Source organism: Chenopodium album, chromosome 4 (assembly GCF_948465745.1).
Source record: "Chenopodium album chromosome 4, dcCheAlbu1.1, whole genome shotgun sequence".
Taxonomy (NCBI): Eukaryota; Viridiplantae; Streptophyta; class Magnoliopsida; order Caryophyllales; family Amaranthaceae; genus Chenopodium; species Chenopodium album.
In genome coordinates, this window is record NC_137837.1 from 4,744,302 (window position 1) to 4,768,178 (window position 23,877).

A 23,877-nucleotide genomic window follows, 5' to 3' on the forward strand; every position below is an offset into this window, starting at 1 on the left:
TTATATGGGTCAATATACATATTGAGCATAAGACAATTATTTACTCTTCGAATATTGATTGTCAAAACTCAAAAGTACATTCGAAAGATCGTGTAAAATGAGATAGCCTTTGTATTGGGACAGAAGAAGTATAAAATAATTACTTGATCCAACCTGGTTTCATGGAAGAAATAATATAAATGCTTCTAAATTCTAATTGTAATTACACAAACTTTTAAAAAAATCGGATGTATAATAATTATTGTACATCCATTATAAAGATAGCCTAAAGTGATAAAAAATTACCCCTGAAATGAATAAAAGTTACCTCTAATATGCATAAAAGTAACCCAATACAAATAAAAATTATCTACGCTTTATTAATAAAGAATCACATTTTAAATGACTAAAAATCAATTATTAGTGATTTTTATGTAATTAAATTACTTTTATAAAACTTTTCTTGTTGTCTATTTATATAAAAATTGTACTCCCTCTGTCCCCTTTTGGTAGTCACTTTTAGTAGAAAAACACGAGAATTAATAAACATAAATAAGAAGTAGCAAAAGTACATTGAAAAAGTAAATTTACATTGGGTATGCAAAAAAGTAGAGAGAAAAAGTAATTAAAATACATAGAAAAGTAAAGTTTACCTGAAAAAGTTAAATTTGCACAAATATATTTGCAAATGGGAGGAAATTTTGGTAAAAATAATAAAATTAATGGTACTTGAAAAAAGCAAATGTGACTAACATTTTGGGTCACCAAAAATAACATAAGTGACTATAAAAAAGGGACGGAGGAAGTATTATAATCTAAGTTACTCAAAAAAAGAAAAAAAAGTTACTCTAAAATTAGCTAAAAGTTACCTTTATACAAAAATTTTCCTTGTAATTAATGGTAAAATTAGTGGTCTATATTAAAAAATAAAAACAATAAATATAAATAAATAAAACAAACTAGAAAATGCACTTAAAATAAATCTATACTAATCTATTAAAAGGCGTTTATAATAACGTCAATGTGTCACGTAGACCCTCCAAATTACGCCATGTCACTTCATAAGCATTTCATGACGCCATGTCACTTCACAACACCTTCATGACGCCATGTCACCTACCCAACATATCATCATGCCACATCATCACTTCATAATGAAAATTTGAATATAAGGATATTCCAACATCCAACCACGAACTACTTATAATAAAATTAACTTTTCAACCATCTAAGCCAATTATCAAGCATGTTACAAATATGAAAAAGGAATATATATATATAAACCACATAGTTTAGTTATTAAAAAAAAAACACAAACATTCATTCAAAAAAAATAAAAAATAAAAAGACAGTATTAATGATTTAAGGCGGGTACTGAATTACCTTGACAGCTAGACTCTTTATTCCCCATTGTTTGAGAAAAAAGAAACTTCCTTTTACTCTTTGTTTTCATTATTGTTAAATTGATGTGCCAAAACTATCTTATACTTTATTTAAAAAAAAAAAAAAAATTTTACTTACAAAAAGACAATTGCAAAATACAAAATCCATTAAAAAAAAATACTCTTATTGTACAATTACAAAAATAGCAACTTGGGGCAACGCCAGAGCTACTCACTAGTTGATAATTTGAAATTGAGGTAAAAACGTGTCAATTATAGAGAAGGAATAGAGAGATAAAGAAGAGAGCCAGGGAAGAGGCAGTGCATGGGAAGAGCAACAACATCAAACTACAATGTTGATTGATCCATCTCATGCTCAACCGCTTCCCTAGCTTCTAGCTCTCCCATAAGAAACATTGACACAAAACTTGTAAAAATGACCACCTTACCATCAATGTGACGAATTCGCCTTTTGTGTTCACACATACGCTTACAAATGTAAAACAATTTTTTTTTTTTAAAAAAAAAAAAAAAAAAAAACCCAAAACTTAGGATCAAATCCCATACTTTGTGGCTCAATACCGAAAAATAAAATAGTTAGTGTTTTTTGTTTTTTTTTTTTTTGAGTAATCTAAAGCTCTTGTTGCATTTCCTCCATCAACAAGGTCTTTATATAAACAAGGCGAAACGAGGAAGTACCAGAAGCATGATTGCTTGTACTACATGCTGGTACCTAAGTAACGTTTTAGAGCAGAAGTACCATATTAAAAGATGTACTTCTAAAGTTCATGCAGTACAATCTTGTAATAGTAGTACTTTTAATACAGATGTACTAGCAGTAGATCAAAAAATGAGCTGTATCTTTATGTTTCTCTTGGTTGAATTCTTCAGGTTGGAACACACCAACCAAATATACAAACTTTAATGAGAGAAATGTCAAGTAATAAGTATAGATTGCTGTCTATTTTTCTAAATATGGGCCCACTAAAGAAAATTAAGCTCATTGTTAAAGATGATTACTAAACAATGAGATGAGATTAAGACGTTCTTTCCATCAGATCATACAGGCCAAATAAATCTATTATATACATAGAAGCCAATCACTGACGAGAAAGCCGCAAGCAAAGAAACTAACTAAGGCCCTAGAGTTGAGTAAATTAAGATCTAACATAGAATCTGATACTGAAGAGGAGAAAGCTGTTTTTATTACGAGCCTTGTTCTGTTGCTGCCTCGGCTATTCCAAATTCTGATATCATGGATCCACCCTGAAGCATAGAAAGGATTATGGTTAGACGATTTGATGAAATCTAGGAAACGACTGAAAAGGAAACAAAACTGAAACAATCTAGTAGCTGAACACAACTATAACAGCAAATAAGTTTGTACACCACAAGAAAGACATCAAACCAGTCAAAGCTAATACAACAGCATAAAAGGCATTGATCTATTAATCAATATGCAATCTTCCAACTGAGCTTAAGGTTCAACAAGATAAGTATTCAAAATGCATGCATGTCTCTCTTGATCTGACTCTTCATATGACTAGCATAGAGGACATGAAGGGAAAAATTGAAGGAAATCATGAGATGCTACGACAAAAATCTTAAGTTTTTTCTATATTCGTCTGAGATTGACAAAGCCTTGAATAAACCTCAACAACAGCTAGCACAAGCAATTTCTTGTTTCCTCGGAACATAAAAGATACTTCACTCAAGTCAAAACAACAGAGATGCAAAAAAAATTCTGAATCTATTTACGTAGGTTCTCTATCAAAAGCAACTCGCTAAATCCACAGCTGAGATTAGGATCACAACTTTTGCAAAATGTATTCATTAGCAAACTGCAGGATGTAGCAACGCATTCCAACACTAGCACCCATAGGCTTAGCATCTAAAACTTTGGTCCATATACCCACGACGAGACCTTTAGCTTAATACCAGAGAGGAAAGTAGCCAAGAGCAAGGAATCAACAGGAATAGTATCTTATATGCCACAGCACACCCATCAAACATCAAAAATAGATTCTAGACCAGTAGACCACATTATATCTACTACAATGCAGTAGTCGTGTAAAATTATTTTCATCCAACACTCACAAGGCAGACCTACTACACATCCAGCATTGAAGTATCCTTTGAATACCACAATGTATTCCTTCAAAAAACTTACTACATATAAGCTTTTTTAAGACACGAAGGAGATGATTAGACGCAGCAAATTATGCAACAAGCACAGATTACAAACATTAAAGTATTAGTCAGTTTATGCTTACCAAATACCGATATTACTGTTCAGTTAAAATCTCTTTGCATGTTGATTTATTGTGTCCCATGCCCTTGCATCTACTACACTGCAACTGACGTTTGACAACCTCCTGTGAACCAAAACGGTTTTTTGTGGGCCGGCCTGGAGGCCGACGTGTAGGAGGAGGGGTTACTGTCACCACAGCCTGAGATGAATCATTTTGTAACGATTCATTAGCACTTGGGACAGGATTCACTGTCTCAGAATATGTCAACCTATAGCTTTCAACCGAAAAATATTGGGAACAATATTCATACGGAGTCCTTCCCATACAGCCAATAACAGCTATAGCATGGAAGCAGGGCAAACCAGTCAACTGCCATCCTTTGCAACTACAATCCCACTGATCAATGTCAACTATTTCTATGGTGTCTCCACGCACCTCAAATGTGCTACCAGCTGAGAGCAAAACTTGAAGGGGAGGGACTTTCAAGGTTTCCTTGTCAAGTTTTTCTTCCATAGATGGGGTTAGCCTTGTTAACCACTTGGCTGACTCCAATCTCCGTGCACTTATTAACTCCAGTATCTTAGCTCGAATAACATCAACCATCTGCGTTATGGGCAACTCATGCGCCTCTGATGCCCAGTTATAAAAAATCTCGCCAAAATTTGATGACAGATGATTGTATCTTGCACCCCTGAAGAAAGCGTTTGCCCAGTACTCAGGTTCACTTTGCATGACCCAGTCATAAGCTTCTGTGGAGATACTTTTAATGCTGTCAACATATCTCTGAAAACCTTCAAGCTTAGGAGCATAAGCAGCAGCATAGAAATCCTCAACCAAGAGGCGTTTCACTTCATGAGAAAATTGCCCTTTCAGGTCCCTAATAAGATTCTCAGTCAAGTACCTTAAACAGTAACCATGAAAAGAATCCTCAAATATCTCAGCAATCGACTCCTTCAACCCCTTGTGTCTATCTGCCACAAACGTTATTGAGCCAGGTGTCTGCATAGCTGATTTCAGTTGCAATAAAAACCATCGCCAATTATCATCAGTTTCAGCATCAACCACAGCAAATGCAACTGGAAAGACACCATCATCCCCATCAGCAGCATTGACAGCTAGCAGTGTTCCTTGATATTTAGACTTCAAAGAAATGCTATCGAGAAAAAGTAGAGGCCGACAGCCTTGCAGGAATCCACATAATGAGGCATGAAATGAGACAGAGAGACGCTGAAAGCTAGAATCATCTTTGGTAGTAAAAGTAGCTAAACTACCCGGATTTGACTCCATTATCTTTTCACAGAAAGTTGGTAGCTGCTTATAAGCTTCTTTATAAGAACCTTGCAGTTGCTCTTTGGCAATTTCTTTTCCACGCCATGCCTGGAAATAATTAAGTTGAATTCCATACTCCTGTTTAATGTCATTGACAATATCCTTGGGCTTGTAATTCGGGAACACTTTCAACTTCTCTTTTATAATACCCGCCACCCAGCTTCTAGTTGCTTGATATCCTGTAGTATGAACACCTCCTTCACAAGTATGTGCAGGATTCATCTTCTTGATGCAAATTAGCTGCGTAGTTGATAACCTTGATGCATGAATCCTCCACGGACAACCTTCTGCTTTGCATTTGACAGTCACACGGTGACTATCATTCTTTTTATATCTGAATGCAAATTGATTAGCAATAGCATATTTACGTAATGCTTCACGAAACTCTGTGACACTATTGAACCTCTGGCCGACACCAGTAATATTATTCTGCCATTGATGAGCAGCTTTCACAAGTTTCTCATCACCGGAGCTAGTGAGGGGCACTACAGCAGATATTTCAGTTGGTATATCGATTTGGGCATCAGTGTTGGGAATATCAAGAGGAGCAATAAAATGCACATCATCAGGATGATTAGTATCCTCCACCACATCAATGGGGGCATCAAGAGGCATCATTTCCTGAGATAAAGAGGTTCTGCTTGACCTACATATAACACTCCTCAATACATTTACCAAAAAAAACAAACTAAAATGCCAATTTTCGAAAATAATATCGAAATAGAACTGCAAGACATATACCTACTGATAGGCATGTTAGAGACTTCCTCAGGAGCAAGGTTCTCTCCCATTATGACATATATATCAACAACTGCACGACAGTCATGGAACTTGATCATGCGCAACAAGTCCTTATCATTGGATATTGTAATGAGAGTCTTCTTGTTTTCAGGAAGGAAGTACTTCATAGACATTATATCAGTACTCCAATTGAACATCTCAGCTATCTCCATCTTAAAGGCATTAAAATTCATCTCATCATCAATATCAATGGCATGAGCCTCACCACCTTTATAGGTGATACTACCATCGTTATCGGTCTCGAATTCGCCTCCGGCCTGACATATAGCTATTAGCTTCTTCCCAGCCATGACCTACCCTAGGAAAACACAATTCTTTCATATAAATTCAATTACACAATACAAAAATACATTTTTGAAGATATTCATAGCTACCAAAATTAAACATTATACATTATATTTCTCATATCAGAAAAATAAAACCCACAACTCAAAACCCCAAATTCAACATATATACACAATACAAAATCAAAAACCCAAATACAATTCTCTATAATTATCAAAATATTAACAATATAACAGAAAAAGAGCATGTGGGTACTTAAAAATCAGATAAATTATGGTCAAATAAACATGATAAAGCACCAAATTATTAAAATTTCATAAATTCATACAATTATACACCAATTTCTAAGCATGTATAATGCTTAAAGGTGAGTTAAATTATAAATTAGATAGAAATTAGAAGAAAGATTGTACCTTTGAAATTCAGAAAGTGGGTAAAGATGGAATTGTAGAAGCAAATTTAGCCCAGAAATTTGCAGAAAGAGGAGTCTGTGTTGTCTGCATATGTTCAAGTGTAGATCGTATAGAGAGAAAGAGAGAGGAGAGGAGAGAGAAAGAGAGAGGCACGCGAGAAAAACGTGAGAAAGACGAGAGATTGGATGTTGTTGTGATTGTGAGTTAGTGAGTTGAGGTGGGCCGAATTTGAGAGTTTACAAGTTAAGTTCATCATTTCATCTCAACCTCAAATTGTTTCAACTTTCAAGCATCAAGATTGGCTTTTGATGATTGGATTCTGGGTATTGACTCAAATTGTTTTTTTTTTTTTTTTTTTTTTTTTTTTTTTTTTTTTTAATTAATTTTTTTAATTAATTTTTTTTTTAATTTTTTTTTTCCTTTTTTTGATTGAGTGAGAAAAGCTAGGCTAGCTTCTTTGATTGGGAATACCTAAAGCATCCTTTTGGATGATAAGGGAGAGGGAAGACGCAAAATTATTAAAGGATCAAAGTAGATTTTCATGGTGATGCCCCTTCTTTGCCATGTACTCTGCTGCTATATTCGTCTCTCTGCAACAATGGTGAATGGAGTGAGAATCAAGAGTGTTCAAAGCTACCTCCGTGTCACAAATGATGTTGTAGATCTCCCATGGGATTTGCCACGTCCTCTTAATGGCATTTATGACTGCCAAATTATCGCCTTTTATAATCAGATTACGAATGCCTAGGAATTTAGCTCCCTCTAAGCGTTTTCTTAGGCCCATTGCTTCCGCTTGGATAATTGAAGTGTCGGGGTGGAGAGCCTTTGCCCCTGCAAGAATACTTCGTGTATGTTATAGAGTGGGAAGTGGTTAGATAGTTAGGTCTATAGATTTGACTCTTTGAGAGGCGGGTGTTAAAATTGATATACGATAAAGTTATAACAAAAAAAGTTAAGATTTGTAATAAATCTTGTTATGTGTTTCTTGAAGTAAAAAAATATTGAATTTTTTAAAAAGAAGAAGAAAAAAACACAAAAAGAATTGATATGCATATCTTTAGTTGAAGCAGCAAAAAATGACATGTTATCAAGTGCCCATTAGGCTATTATCACTCATTTAAAACCATTAAGATAATATGACCTTACTTGAATGGAAAATTTGCCAATTACAACCATTTAAAGTTTGTATTTTGCAAAGCAAATTGCAGCCATTTTAAAAAAATAAAATAAAAATGCAAACTGCTGCCCAAAAGTGCTAATAATTTGTAAATTGCAACCCAATTCAATTAATTCATCAATTTACGTGTTGAAAAATGTTCCTTTTAGGTTTTAGGGGTCATTTTAATTCTTAAGGGTCCCAAATGAACTCAAAATTGGCAAAAAATTAAATGTAAGGACCTCATTTTCATTACAAAAAATAGTTGCACACATATCGATAAAATTTTTATTCGCAAAACGAGACATTTACTTATTTTTTTTGCAAATTTCGAGCTCAATTTGGGTTCTTAAGGGATAAAATGACCCCTAAAACCTTACCGGAATATTTTTCGGCACACAAATCGATGAAAAAATTAAAATGGGTTGCAATTTTCAATTTTTTAGTACTTTTGGGTTGCAATTTGCACTTTTTATTTTTTAAATGACTACATGATCTAACATCAAGACTTCCAAGGAGGTCATACATCATAGTATTACTCTCATTCATTTGTGGCTCATGTCAAGCGATGTGACAAAGGTTTACATTGACATGCCACTGGCCTACCATAACCTTCCTTTATCCAGGATTGAGACTGAGTACGTTTCAATATAGATTTTCAAACATCAACTTTTTATGATTCATGCGTATTGATAATTTAAAATATTATAGGTCAAACTTCTACATTGTCATACTCGCCAAATTAAATTGGAGGCACTTAATTAATAGTAAAGGGCGTACCTCCTTTATGAAAATTGATAATGCATAAAACAATGTATTTTGGTCCTTACTTTTAATCAACATCTTTAGCTATGATTTTACCTTCATATTGCATATGCTCGACATAATATCTACCCACTAAGGATTATTAATTTAGGAAAATTTGCAAATTGCAGCTATTTAAAGTTCGTATTTTGCAAATTTCAACCATTTTAAAAAAAAAATTGCAAATTGCAACCCAAAAGTTCATATAAATTGCAGCCCGATTTAACTTTTTCATCGGTTTACAAGTTGAAAAATCTTCAATTAAGGTTTTAGGGGCCATTTTAGTTCTTAGGGGTCCGAATTGAGCTCGGAATTAGCAAAAAAATAACGCAAGTATCTCGTTTTGCGTAACAAAAGTGTATCGATTTGTGGGAAACTGTAAATATGAGACACTTACGTTATTTTTTGCTAATGCCGAGCTTAATTCGGATCCCTAAGGGATAATATAACCCCTAAAACCTTAACCGAAGATTTTTCAACATGTAAACCGATGAAAAAATTAAATTGGGTTGCAATTTACAATTTATACAAACTTTTGGGCTGTAATTTGCTAAAAAAAATTTAAATGGCTGCAACTTGCAAAATACGAACTTTAAATGGCTGCAATTTGCAAATTTTCCATTAATTTATTATGATTTATGAAGTATTATCTTCACAATACTTTAGGCCTAGCAAGTGTTAGAATAAGAGAATTAGAGGAAATAATATCTTCCTTGTATATACAAAAGTATAACCAAGCATTCCAAGAGCATACTGCCTTGCTCTCTTGCCATACTATTACAGGCTATCCAATGCACAATGTCAACTGATTCTTGAAGATCATATTTCCTTGGCAGTCCTTCTCATATCCCCATACACAAATCATTATGCACGGTCCTTTCAGAATGTTTGCTCCTGGGCTGATGCAACCATTCAAACCGTTCCAACATTTGAATGTGGGACTTAAGAAAGCTTGCTTTCCACTGAAATAAGAAGGCGCATACAGTGATGCAGACAATAGTATCACTACCAATCCCACATTTTGCACTCAAGTCTAAATGTGTATCTTGCAAAATTTTCATTTTTGATCAAATATTGTATTACTGCTAGAAATGCTTATCACACTGCATTACATATCATCAGACGGTTCAGACCTGTATATCATAGTGACAGTAGCAACAATTTACATCTTATAAACCCATCTTTCAAGTCGGAGCTGCTTCAGAGGAGGTCCAGTGTCTGGTTTATATCTCTGTGGGCATTTCCATTTCCCAGCAACCTCTGGCACATGAGAATAGTCAAAGTTAGTTGTTTCTTTAAGGACCTCTCTTCTCAACTTTTTATCCTTCTGCCCATCAGAAGAATAAAGCGAATTTACAGGGGAATTTTCCTTGTCGATCCTTGGTCCTACTTTACTCTTCATTGAACTTAACCGATTTTCAACAGATATGTATTCTCCTCTTTCCTTTGTGATACTTTTTGAACATTCTTCTCTTGGTTTATAATTAAGAGAGATCCAGCCAGAATCATTTTCAGCAGCTATAAACTTCTTTTTCGTCTTCTCTTCAGAAGTTTCAGCAAATGCCCTATCCCTACAGTAAGAAGCCTTAGCAGGTGATCTCAAATGGTTTATGCTGCTCAGCTGCTGTTCGTATTGCTGTATTGGTAAACTATTTTCATCTATAGTTCTTTCCCATGCAACAGATTTATCTGGGAAGGTATTATTTAATAATTTTACTCCTGAAGTCCTTTGATCAGAAGTTCTTTTAAGACAAAAACTGTTCTTAAGAGACGAGTTACTACTTTCTGAACCATCCTCCTGCACATTTCAAACAGAAAATAGAGGAATTGGTCACTTGGTAAGATATTTAGTAGTGACATTCTATGAACTATTATGAACTGATTTGCAATAAAAAAAAAAGACTTTCTTTTAAGCAAAAGTTGGGATAACAACTTGCAATACCTGGCGAACAGAAGGGTTTTTGTTCTCCTGAACTCCACTAGGTCTTGTAGTTGTCTCCCTGCAGACAAGTATCTCATCTTTAAATTTTGTTACAGGCAACTCTTTTAATAGATCTTCCCTCTCTTTGTCAATCTCTTTCTTATTCCCAAAAGTATAAACACTTGAAAATGAAACATCAAAATCAGCACTCTCTAAATTTGGAGACTCGTATACATAACTTGAGAACCATTTTGTGATGTCAGGAGGCTCTGAAGTGCACATGCAAGAGCAAGGGAGTTAAATAATCAAATCAATAGTTATAACTTATATGTAAAGTTCCCATGATAAACAACAAGAGACAAGCACAAACCAGATAGAGGTGAGAGCGAGTCTGGATAGGATGGAACCTATAAAAGAAAGAGAAAGATTACAGACCAAACTAATACCTTCTACAAATCTATAGTACAAGAATTTAACAAGTAATAAGATTGTACTGGACTTGTACTGGTAGATTTTAAAACTTCAGTAACGCATAACTATGTTATGTTATTGTGTACCAACAAAAGACATCCTTAATATACTAAAATCACAATTATCACTTCAGTGCATATTTTTAGTTCACTTTGTTTCTGACTATCAAGTAGCCAATATATATCCCTCAAGTGTAGCCATATATAGTGTGGGTTTTTTTTACAAAGGCAACTATACAACACTTTCTTACAGACTTACACCTTATGGGTGTTACAAAAGCCATCTCACGCAAGAGCATACCTGGGGAGTAGAAGGGTTTGTGTTGTTCTCAGCTCCACTAGGTCTTGTAACTGTCTCCCTGCAGCTAAGTATTTCTTCTTTGACTTTTGTTACTGGAAACTCCTTTACATGATCTACCCTTCCCTTGTTAGCTTCTTTCTTATTCCCAGAAGTACAGACACTTGAATGTGAAACATCAAAATCAGCACTATCTAATTCTGGAGATTCGTACACATAACTTGAGAACCATTTTGTGATGTCAGGAGGCTCTGAAGTGCAAATGCAAGCATAAGGGTTTAATTAGCACATCAATAGTCATATCTTAAATGTGAAGTTTGCTTAATAAACAAAGAGGAATGAGCACAAACCAGATGAAAGTGAGAGCGAGTCTGGATTGGTTGGAACCTGTAAAATGAAGAGAGGCAAATTACAGACCAATTTACCTTCAACAAATCTAAAGTCCAAAGATTCAACAAGTTGTAAAATAATACTGGAGTTATACAAGTACACCTTTAAACTTCAGGAATGCAGAACTAAATTGTTGAATACCAACAAAAGACTACCATTTAACCTATTTATTCCTGAAGTAACCAAATTATTCCTGAAGTAAACTGCAGCCAGATACAACAGTTGAACATGCGGTTTAAGCCTTACAAATAAAGCTATCCTCGTGACAAAAAAGATGAGCAATATGGAAACTTTTATGCAACATGACAAACACATTTAATCACCCAATTCAAATAAAGTAATTTTTATGTGAGTTGATGTCAAATTGGCGACCTTTTGAGTCACTAAGTCTGCTGACTGTTGTATACAGCGAATACACCTATTTTATACAAGACATACTGTTGTCAGGAACTCAGGACAGATGCATAAACAACTGTAAATCTGTAAAGGAACTTTCATTCAGATTTCCTAGATAGTCAAACAAACAATTTTTTGACAAAAGGTTATCCCAAAAAAACCTATCATGGTCCTTAAAACTATTTGTATAAAGGAAATTAATAATTCAAAAATAAATCAGAATACCTCAACAGCAGGAAGAGTTGGAGAATCATGCTTTTTAGCTTCCTCGGTGGATTTACAAATGGCGACGGAGCGATTTATCTTTGTGAAATCTTCACATGTTCCTTCATCTTCAGTCTCACTGTCCTCAACATACAATCCCCTCTCTTCATCATCCTTCTGAGATAAACATAAGTCTTCATTTGTGTCTAATTCAGGAGATTGGTAATTGTAACTTGAAAACCACTGCTTTATGTCAGCAGGCTCTGAAATCAACCAATTTTTGGCAAATTAGATTAATAACAATTTCAGCATTATTCAGCAGAAAAATGAGAAATTACCCAACAAGAGAAAGAAAAAAATAAAAATAAAAATAAAAACCCACAAATTTTAATTAAAGGTACCCAGAAATTAAAATAACTATAAATTAATTCAGAAAAATGATACTCCCACAGAATAAAATTAATAATTATGTCAGCTAAGCAAGATTAACCCCAAAATTTATAAGAAAAAATCACCTGAAATTTGGGAAATTGAAGAGCCTGAAACCTGGGCAAAGATGCAAACTTTCAGATGATTTAATAGAAAATTGCAAACATTGAATTAAACAAAAAAAAAAAAAAAAAAAAAAAAGCATGATAAGAAATAAAGATGAAGAATTTGATATGGGTTTTACAGATTAATAACTGAGTACCTGAGATCTGGGATTTTTCATAGCATATGAAGCTTGAAAATTCAAGTTATTTGTGTGGTATTCTCACTCTGGAATTCTCTCTCCAAGTTCCTTTTTCAGTTCTGTACTTCTGCCATTTCTTTGATACTTTCAATTGAAGAAGACGAAAATTAAAAATTTTGAATAAGCCCGGTATAATAGCCTCATTCGCGCCATTCTGTTTGTCTTTTGACAATTCTCAATTTGCGGGTTTCTAAAATTAACTACTACGTAGTTTTTGACCCGGACAATGCCCCGAATCATGTAATAAAATACAAATATACATTAATTTAGTTACATTTGTTTTTTTTTTTTACAACCAGTTGTTACATTTGTTGTAAATAAAGAAGTAGTCTAGTACAAACAATATAAAAATACTTCTTCCGTTAACTATTATTTGCAACAAAGGGGGTGTTTGCGGACTCCTAGGCAAAATTTGTTTGTGAGAGTATAATGGAGAGAGAAAAAGTTGGGTGCATGTGATGAGGAGAGAGATAGAGAGAAATGATTACCTAAAAAGGAAAAAAAAACATTTGTTGCACATAATAGTTAGCATCCATTTATAGTATTTAAGTAAGATAAAAAAAGATGATCTAACAAACAATGGAACAATATTGATTGGTGAGTTGAAAACAAATTTCCGGTGCAATCAAGGTGCTCAATTGTATTTGTCGGCAAAAACTGTAAGATTAACACACGACTTCCACACAAAGACACTTTTAAGTGGAAGGTTTGAGTCAAGTAACTTATGGTCTTATGCCCAATTGAAAATGTGTTTAGACTATTGTGCTTGATGTATTTTTTAAGTTTAAAATTCAGAAAAAGGCTTCTACTATTTATAAAGGAACATAAAAGAAGAGTCTCAAACATCAAGGGAGGTGAATAATCACCCTAAACACCCTCTTAAAATGGGGGTTAAAAAAACTATTCAAAAAATGACATTGCACCACATCATCTAGAGATCCTTTCAAGTTAATGTATTGATACCTCATAATTCTTTAAGGCATTTTGATTTAGGGAAATAGAGAGTTTGCTTAGAGATCCTTTCAAGTTAGGCAATTACATAATTTGTAAAAAAAAAACCCAAGGATTCTTCCTTCTATTAAATACATACTTCATGGATAACTAGATCTCGTGCATTCCTAGATTGAGTTTATTTGTTTTTTTTTTTTTTTTAAAAATTTTTTATTTATATGTATTTCCCTTGGGTGAATTCAAATAATGCTTTGTATGAGACTATGAGTCTACAAGAATTAGATCGGTTTCCTTAGCGCAATCTGACATATATCATCTTCATTATTCTTAAACAATATATCATTCGTTATAAATAACATACAATAAAGAAAATGGAACTATGAGATAGAACATTGATTGAGAGCATCAATGACAATCTTACATTGTAGCTCCTGGGTCTATAATCTAACAATGGGTTAATAGAACACATGAAGATTAAAGAGTTTGATACAGAAAAAGAATGTGGTCAGTTGATAAATAGCATAAACACATACATATTATTTTGGTAAGTAATATAGAGTCAATGATTACATTACTTTGGATATGGAAACCCTCTGCTAGTCTAACTTTATAACTCGATTGCCTACAGAGCGCCAACAGTCCAACACCCCTTCTCCGGATGTAAACGCTTCTCAAGACAAAGGAATGTACAGAATGGAGGCCAGATGAAACCCTAACTTTTGAGCATGAACAAATATCATCTCCTTCAGCTTATTTTTGTTGGTGTTTGAGCGAATTTCCATCAGTGGAAGCTTCATCTCGTTGTTTCTCAAGAAGTATGCTGCAATTATTCATAGTACCGGCATCAAGAAGACCATGATTCCAGAGTTTGATCATAAAAAACCTCCAACACCTGAGAAAAGAGGAAAGGAAGAAAGAAAAGACGATTAATTAAAAGGGCATGGTTTGTCAGATACTATCATATTGAACAAAATGTAATAGAACTAACCAGAAAAGAGCAGGCGATTCAATCAACAACTTGCCATGAACTTTCAAAAATGCTTCACAAGCCCAGGGAACATGACCATCAGCCAGAACCCTATTCCATGATAATTAATAAGTTAAGCAAAGCCAAACAACAAAAGCATGTAAGCATTACAAAACTAAGTCATAAGAGTGCCACGATGCAGACATGCACAATGTAAAGAGATTATGAGAGCTAAGAGCTGCATAAAAAGTGTTCTACCTCTGCTGTCGAACGAATGAGTTCCATAGATGCATTAGGTGTTTCTCGTCTTTGGTCACATCAACAAAATCATCAAGCATCTGCAATGCAAGGCAAATAACATCTTACAGTTTAGTGAGCAAAGAGTACCAAGGAATGAGGTACACAGTCAGGGATTCAAAGAATAAAGTACAAACAAAGACTAACTGTTCACAAAATTGTCAAAATTGATAATCATATATTTGTATAAGTGATTTAGATTAATAAAATAGCCAAACATACCCTTCTGTCTTCAAGAGCAGCAATGTCATTATCTACTTCATCCTCACTATCCCTGTCTGACAATACTTGTTCCAGAGCCATTGGCTTAGGATGCAAAAGGGAATACGTCAAAATTATCATCATGATATATTTGAAGCATGATACAAATACAAGTTTTTAAATGTGAAGTCCAAGAAATTGACAGTCAAATAAGAAACATTTCGAAGGAGCTGCAATGACGATTCTGTATTGAAAAAACAGACTTTAAAACAATGCTTGCATTACTACACAGGGGAAAAAAATTACTGTATTCATTAAGACAGAGCATAGACTTAAAAGAGAAAAGGGAGATATAAAAAATTGAAATCCTAATCACTCTCATTACTAGACTTTATCATTTTCTCCACCTTTACTGGCATTTCCTTATTGAAAACCCAAAAGTAAACTGATACCATCAGGTATAGGAAGTTAAAGGCACTTGAATTGATAAAACAAAGGCAGAAAGAGTACCCTCTGCCAGTTAAATGTCCAAGAACCTACAACAGTTGGCAGAGTTACATAATAGATAGAGCAAAAATTGAAAGTTGACATGGTCCTGACTTCAAGTCTTCAATCAACCAACTGGAAGCAACTAGAGCTATCAAAAGATAAACCAATCCATGAAACCAATCTATAACCGACAGCGACCTGATCCAAATTTACCTGAGAAATAGGCACCTGAACCCGAACCCACTTTCTACATTAATCCCAACACCCTATTTGACCCAGGATTCGAGATTCAACTCTGCATTGAAACAATCCAAATCCTATTGAACATTTTAACCCTTTACAACTCTGCAATCAACTGAACAAGACGAAAATCCTGGTTCGGCCTCAACTATATTGATTCAATCCAGGCCGACCCAACAAAAATTTAATTCAACCGAAAGGTCTGAAACCTATTATTGACTTCATTAACACATCACACAACCCGAGATAATCTAAACACAATCTAAGAGAATCTGAACATGACCCAAGATGATCTGACTAAATCTGTCAGTAAACCAAATCCAATCTAACTCGCTATTGCCTAGGATTTAAAACATAATTGTCCATCTATCTACCATGATTAAAAAAAACTCCACAAGAACATAAATAGCATATACCAATAATTTTTATTTTGAGGGGATTAATCTAGAAGGCAAGTGCTAAACTCAATTAAACAATATCACACTTCCAACCTGAACTAAATCAACCAAACCCTAATATTGAACCTAATAAACCCAATTCAAGCCAGAATCGAAAACTGATCCAGCTTCATCCAAAGTGACCCCAACTGATCCAGCTTCATCCAAAGTGATCGCAACTGATCCTACTTTGACCCAAACAACCACCCTAGCTTGACCAGAACATGATAGAATCCGACCTGAACTGAACACCAAATACGACAGCTCTAGGAGCGACAAAAACATTTATGTTTTATGTATCAGGCTTCCATTAAATTGGAACTTGACAGATGGTGTTAGTATATTATAAATAAAAGATCAACTAGAAAGAAATAAGAATCTTCGTAAAACACAGCATGATTTCTTAGAATTACCTGAGCTCGGTGAGAATGATAAAATTGCCGCTTCTGCAGGAGCAAAGTGCTGAAAATTAAAGAAAAGGAACCAATCAATTAGACTGGGTAGCTATATATGATGTATCCAATGAGAAGAGAACATTCTAGGTAAGAAATGAAAAGAGTTAATATAAATCATTAGCTTTGTTATAAATGGCCAAGCTTACCTCATGTAACAAAAAAGTAACTAGATTTAAGAGTTTAGGAAAAAACAAAAAAATTATAACTACACTGTTACTTTTAATTTTATTTATACTGCCCCCATCTACAACCGGCGACAATACTCTCTCAGGCAATGTTCAACCTGAAGTACAGTCCAGTATCCCACTGACCTTGGACACGGCACTAAATATTAAATCTAACCCCCACCCCCTATTTTTTCCCAGCAACACCAATGCTACGATCTCAAGTTCTCAACAGTAAGGATATCATCAACGCGGAGAGAGGAAATGTGAAGGTTCAACAATGAAGTAGAGTGGGGGAGAAGGGTAGGTGTGAATGTGTGATACTATAATTAACATAATAGTTGATATTAATTCTTCTCATTTCTCACCTAGAGTTAATATTAACAATTTTGCTCCATGATACCACTCGGACCATTTTGGAAAGAACATTAATGTATTATAGCTCCAACACTAAATAGGAATGCCTTGGATGATTTAATAAAGTAGCCTATTTGGGGATTACTACACTAGAGACGCACAATATTCACCAATTCTCTATTGAGTAATGATTAATGAACATGTTTCTACGACTACGAGTATGCCCACTACCCTAACCAGTTTTATACTATCTATCGTAAAGCCACAATGCATCAAGTCAAAGAAAATGACTAGCCCTAGCTAAGCCAGCCTCCTGGGACCCCACCTTATAACCAAACTTAGCCAATAGCTACATCTTGACATCAAGAAAGACACTTCCTTAAAATTCAGATAACTAAAATAGCAGGAAAGTAGCTTAAATATCACATTTAACAATATGCATACCTTCTAGGCTCAGTCCGCTCAGATGAAAGCTTTCTTGACTTTGCAGCCGGAAGCAGCGTCAAAGACATCATCTTGTCTGCACATGTGCTTTGAACACAGTCTATGTCTTCCAGGGGCAGAGCTCTAGCTACTGGAACCCCTGGATTACTGTTGGCCGCAACATAATCCATGCCATTTGCATTACCATTTTCATAAGAATAACACAACTCTCCTGTTCTTGGATTATGTGACATTGGACAGGCACTTGGATCTTTCTCACCTACAACACAATTTAAACAAAAGAAGTCATACAGCTGCGTATTTCTTGGTCCAAACAATGATATTAAATACATGAAGATTATATTAAAGGATATAATTATACATTCAAATGCTGCAAAATGGAAAAACAATTGATAAATATGATATCAAACTATCAAAGTATTGCCGAAACAGACTTACGGACTTCTTTTAAAAAGAGTAATGAAAATGTTATGAGAAGAGTTAACAGACTACATACTTTGCTACAACAATAACAAAGGAATGAACAAAAGTTAACAGATCATTCTCTCAATACCTAGTACTTGCAGGTACAGTCAAGAACAGCAGCAGCTCAGAATAATCTGCCCATGGCAGAGTTTAGAAAGAGAATATTCAAGATAGATCCCATCCCTCCATGATCATTTGAGACTAATAATGAGAGTTTTTAAAGGACCCATTCAGAGAAAGTTTTCAAAACGAATATAATCGTATACAACGTTCTGGATATAAGAGAATAAGACCATGTTCAGTTTTCAAAATTGTACGTTTCTCATTTCACACTTGCCAATGCATCATTTCAATCACTAATATTATAATTTACCGATACGCAAAAATATAAATATTTTATATTATGAAAGTGTAAATCGAGACGAATCTAACAAGATCTTACATGACTATTTTTCCTTAACAATAAATCATCAAAGCTAGTCAAAGAGAAGTATATAAATAGTGTAAAAGTCAAATTTGACTACTGAAGTATACATAAGATAGGAACATAGGGTGGTAGGAGCCTCAGGAAAGGATTGGTAGTTGACTCAAGGAAAAGACAAATGGACAGATATAAAGCTGCTCTTCATTGAGAAAAAGAATTATAAAAATAATTAAGCAGATCCTACAGCAAGAATTCAGTATCTACTGATTGATTACTTCTTGAAGATAATATACACTCGTATCATCTATTAGTTCAGATATTCACAAAGTAAATAGTTTACATCTTGCAGGAATCTAAAAGAATGTGTACCCTCATTAATCCCAGTGGCCAGTGCAGGCAAGGCTGATTCCAACACATGGGGATATACATATTTCCCATTCTCATGAGGATCTTCTGGACGTTTGCGCTTTCGAGGCCTTGAACTGCTCAAAGATGGTTACTTTATAAGTAATGTTAGCAGAAGGGCATCGTCCAAAAGCTGCAAGCGGCAATGTTAAACTGCACAAAAGTCGCAACCTGCAGCTTAACTTACCAGAATCCAAATAATTGCAATCGAGGCTCAATTCCACCAGCAGTACTCTGCAGCAATGACTGATAATACTCAGAAAACTATGTAAGAAGAAAACATTGAAAAAAATTTGGAATCAAAACACACTCTCACTTGAATGATGTAAATATATCGTAAAAAATTGACTAAATACCTCTCATTCTTAGTGCTTGTTTGGTTGGAGGGAAATCACAAAGGAATTGAGATTTGTTTCAAAATGCAATTATGATGTGTTGTTAGTACATTGGTTGGAATTAAAAAGGGGGAAGCGACTAACCCAACCCACTCCTTGCCTCCTTGGTAAGTCACAAAATCCCTTTAACGACTTACTTTCTCTCATTTCCCTCTCAGGTTCATTACAAAAAAATGTATGTGATAAAATTAGTTAGATTACATGGAAAATAAATCAAGTTTACTTAACAAAACATAGGAATCAATCCCTAGGAAATGCAAATTCCATATAGCCAACCAAACAATTCAAGCTAAATCTCTAGGAATTCTACAAGGGAAGTTTTTTCCCATGACTAAATTGTGCCATTTTTTAGTACAAAAAAGCAAAAATCTACCATGACTTATATATTGCGAGGTAGGTTAGCATCTTTTCTCAATGTTCTTATATAAAGCCTATATCCCACGATTCTAAGAAAAGTTTAGGGGCCCTAAAATTCTATAAAGACAACCCAACCACCCCAAAGTACAATAAGCAGCAAACTACTGAAGGTTGCCCCACAGTACTACCTGTTTATCTACTCTAAACTAGAGGGAAAAAAAAAGGTTTCTGAGAAATGCTTAATAACAATCTTGGATATTTAGAACAATAAGAAGAAGAATATTCTGACCTCTGAATGTAGTGCATCAGTTTTGACGGAGACATTAATGGCTCTATACTCTTCGGTCACCTAAAAATGAAGTGTGATACATCCAGCAGACATTAACGTTCAAATTTTCAATTAATGCAATAGCATTCAATTCTAGTAACTAACCCAAAATTCACATTTAAAAAGGTCATGTGACGTGATCAGATGAGAACGGAGACCCTGCAAACAGAAGATCAAAGTTGCAGTTTTTGTAAGAGCAGTAGCTTACAGCTTTTAGAAAACAGCGTACTGTGAGAAAAAAGAAAAAAAAAAAAAAGGGAAAGAGAATTACAAGTAGGCATATGAATACATGTGAACTATATAAAATTTAGCAAAGGTTGTTAAACACCTGAAACTCTGGTTTATTTTATGGTTCTTAGATCTCTTCGGGAAAACTTCAACATCACAAAGAGAATACCAACATTCAAAATTTATCAATTGACTAAAAGTAAAACAACCAGCACAAATTTCTTTTTCCAACAAACTAGAGCGTAGTTTCCCATCAAGACCACAGGTACTATAATGCACTACTGCAGTAAATTCTAAAACAACTTTCCAATACAACTTCACTAAATAAAAGACAATTTCAGACACCAAGTTACCTCAATACCTAAATTGGCATCTCTGTGACTCTATACTAGATCCCATCAGTATTTGAAAAAGCGCGCCTAGGCGCAAGGCGATCAGAGGTGAGCACTTAATAGGTCTGGGCGAGGCGTTTTGGGTTAGGCGCACAAAAAGTGACCGAGGCGCACCTAAGGCGCACATGAGGCAAACTTCAGCGAAATTTTTTTAAATGCCCATATACTGCGCCTCACTTCAAAGAAGTAGGTGCAGCAGAACCCCTCTCGCCTTAGTGCGCCTTGAGCTTGTTTTTATACATTGGGTCCATTTCACAAAATTACTCAATGACCCCCCACCCACTCCCCAAAGAGAAAAATTTAATAAAAGTCTGTAATAAATCCCTCCACCATCTCAAGGATACCCTAGCCAATTCAAAGAATTATAGAAGTATAGGAGAACATAATCCAACCAAGACTACATAAAATGATTTAACTTCCATGAAATATTAATCCTCATTACCATTCCCTCCTCCACCTAACCATTCTCTTAGGCCCTTTTTGGTTGAAATGATTTGGGTGGAAAAGAAAAAAAAGGAAAGGGTTTTAATCGTGTTCCCATGTTTGGTTGAATATATGACATGAGAATTCAAAGTAAAGGAAGAGAAGTGGGAGGAAAATTCCTTTACAAATTTTTAGCTTTCCTATCCTCCCAAAATTAGAGGAATTCGACTGGAAAGAGAAAAATAAACGTTGTACATTATAAATTTTAAATCTCTTCGCTTCCGAGCCTTCATTTCCTTTCACTAACCAAATATTTGAAAATAAAAACACCTTCCTTTCCCTTCCATTCCCTTCCCTTCTCTTCTTTTCTTTTACTAATATTGAACCAAACAAAGCCTTAAGACTGATACCATGATGAAGCAACCTCATTAAGGAACCTTCAATCACTACAATTGACACTAAGATATCTTTATTGTGTCTAATTTTACACTAGATCTTGTCTCGCACCCCACCCCACCCCACCCTCTATCAGCAAAGGACAAAGTCAGTTAAAGTTTCTCACAACTCACTAATATCTACCTTCTCCAATGCCATCGCCAGTAATCTTATGAGATAAAGTAGCACGAGGATATTGGAAAAGCAAATTTAACTCCAATCAAAAATTAATTCAGCTCCATTCTTACAACTTATCCAGAACCAAGATACATGTAGTTTTGTGAAATCAAGTAAAGTGAGGTGGAATTTTCTATGTTCCTTAAAATTGGAATCAAAGAACAGATTCATACATACCTTGAAGCTGCCACATCTCATCAGACAAAAAGGACATGAAAACTGTCTAGTAACTGCACGTTAACAAGGAACCAAATAAAGATTCCTGATTAATAGAAAAATTAGACACGGAAGTAATAAGCAAGATATTTTAAATATAGAAGCACACCTTCGGTCTTTCTAAGCAAGTTGCTGTGGTCTCTATAGTTGAAAATTACATTTCCATCCATCAATCTACACATAAAAAAGCCATTGATTTTTTAAAAATAATTGTAAAAGAATAACCTTGAATTTACATATTATGTTTCTCTAGTTTGCATCAAAATTTTAATTTTCTGGCAATGGTCTCTAAAAGAGTTTTTTGAGCAGTTGAGAAGGATTTAGAGTTACTTAGTCTTATCTAATCTTTCATTGCTTTTCCTAGTTAGGCAATATAATCTCTACTCAATCAGAGTAGTGTGTGTGTGTGTGTGTGTGTGTGTTTTATTTTTTTATTTTTTATTTTGACACACACACAGAGGAATGATTGTTAAAGGCAAAGAATGTTGAAAGAAATTTTCCTTTTGTTTCCCTATTCTCTCTTTCCTCCCAAATTTTTTCTTCTGTCTTTCTGAAGTCCTTCCTATATTTACATGTTTAAATTCCCTTTTCTCCTTCATCTTAGGATTTTTATTATCCTTGTCTCTCTCTTTCCTTTCTCTTTACACATTCTTACACTTAAAACCCCTTTGAATTTAACATCCATGCATGTATCTATCTACTTATCCGCACATTCCTTCCAGCAATTCATACCCCAAACCTTAGTGAAGGCATCCTTCTCGGATGCCAAACTGGCCAAATATAGCCACAACACTCTTATATATGTTCGATGATGTAACTATCTGCACATTCCTACCAGCAATCTATACCACAAACCTTAGTGGAGGCATTCTAAGATATGTTTGATAGCTATCAATTCACTCTAACTAAATAATTCCAAATAACAAAAAAAGCAATACAAGATCATACCCTGCTTTCCATTTTGCCTCAATTTTGTAGTTCAAGCACCTAGGAAGAAATGAAGGCTGCACGAAATTGAAAAACAATCAAATTAAAGATAGTACACAACTTAATGGAGCTAAATTAAGCAAAATTGGTAATAAGTTTTGAGTAATTCTCCCAACATTACATTTTGATGAGCTCGGCGTTGAAGTATATTATATAATTCAACTGGTTTACAGTATACTAAAAGACATTCCTCCGCAGCAACATCCTCTTCCACCGTTACACATGGACATGAGCTTTGGTGACACATTGAATTTGAACCGACACGATCCCGGCAAGGCGACAACTGCACCAACATATCAAAATACGCAGATCCACCATGTATAATCACTATAATTATCATTTTTTCCAGTTAATCAAGGCTTCTAAATAATAATACAGCTGAATTGTATGAAATTAGAAATTCAGGCTATCAAGATCTAAATGTACTCCTCTAATTGTAATTCCATTTTCATGATTCCGTCCTAACAATGAACAAGTGCTAAATTGGCTTGATTTTCTCGAAAAATCATGTTAAATTCTTGCAGTATATATATATATATAACAACCAATAACCCTAAATTGATTGTACTGACAATTAAATTAACGAAACCCTAGATTGTGAAATTGATATTCGATGATTAAATATAGACTATCTTACCTCAGAAACTGCTTCAATGGAGGAGAGAAAGCTCAGAAGCCGCTTTCAATGGAAGAGAAACGGAGGGGGTGCAGCTTACACGAGAAAAAGACTCTTAATTTAGTCCCTTTTTTTTTTAAGTTTGTCTCCTGTTACTTTTGGTTGTAGGAAACAAATTTTTAATCACGACTACTATTTTAAATTCCGGAATATT

At 34.5% G+C, this 23,877-nt stretch overlaps 3 protein-coding genes across 5 annotated transcripts; all 3 read right to left on the reverse strand.

Moving 5' to 3' along the window:
* Positions 1–2,042: 2,042 nt before the first annotated feature.
* Positions 2,043–6,610, reverse strand: LOC145628656 (uncharacterized). Of its 2 annotated transcripts, none has more exons than XM_081681015.1 (4): positions 6,442–6,610; positions 5,684–6,036; positions 3,635–5,588; positions 2,043–2,627 (listed from the first exon to the last, which is right to left on the reverse strand). In XM_081681015.1, exons 2-3 carry the CDS (start codon positions 6,031–6,033, stop codon positions 3,647–3,649), a joined length of 2,292 nt encoding a protein of 763 aa, XP_081537141.1. In that variant the 5' UTR covers positions 6,034–6,036; positions 6,442–6,610; the 3' UTR covers positions 2,043–2,627; positions 3,635–3,646. The 2 variants fall into 2 exon arrangements, with proteins under 2 accessions (XP_081537141.1, XP_081537142.1); XM_081681016.1 differs by having other exon boundaries at positions 5,684–6,041.
* A 2,670-nt stretch (positions 6,611–9,280) lies between these two features.
* On the reverse strand, positions 9,281–12,792 carry LOC145627516 (uncharacterized). Its single transcript, XM_081679900.1, has 8 exons — positions 12,772–12,792; positions 12,596–12,626; positions 12,102–12,343; positions 11,441–11,582; positions 11,094–11,341; positions 10,693–10,729; positions 10,344–10,591; positions 9,281–10,199 (listed from the first exon to the last, which is right to left on the reverse strand). The coding sequence occupies exons 1-8, from the start codon at positions 12,790–12,792 to the stop codon at positions 9,564–9,566; spliced, it is 1,605 nt and encodes a 534-aa protein (XP_081536026.1). The 3' UTR covers positions 9,281–9,563.
* Positions 12,793–14,207: 1,415 nt separating this feature from the next.
* Positions 14,208–23,833, reverse strand: LOC145628657 (polycomb group protein VERNALIZATION 2-like). 2 transcript variants are annotated; one of them, XM_081681018.1, is made up of 15 exons: positions 23,685–23,833; positions 23,169–23,330; positions 23,009–23,064; positions 22,170–22,234; positions 22,022–22,074; positions 20,295–20,348; positions 20,151–20,210; positions 19,297–19,343; positions 19,074–19,186; positions 17,816–18,074; positions 16,809–16,857; positions 15,251–15,334; positions 14,990–15,069; positions 14,753–14,842; positions 14,208–14,656 (listed from the first exon to the last, which is right to left on the reverse strand). In XM_081681018.1, exons 2-15 carry the CDS (start codon positions 23,292–23,294, stop codon positions 14,515–14,517), a joined length of 1,278 nt encoding a protein of 425 aa, XP_081537144.1. In that variant the 5' UTR covers positions 23,295–23,330; positions 23,685–23,833; the 3' UTR covers positions 14,208–14,514. The 2 variants fall into 2 exon arrangements, with proteins under 2 accessions (XP_081537144.1, XP_081537143.1); XM_081681017.1 differs by having other exon boundaries at positions 23,169–23,374; positions 23,685–23,828.
* Between the last annotated feature and the right edge of the window lie 44 nt (positions 23,834–23,877).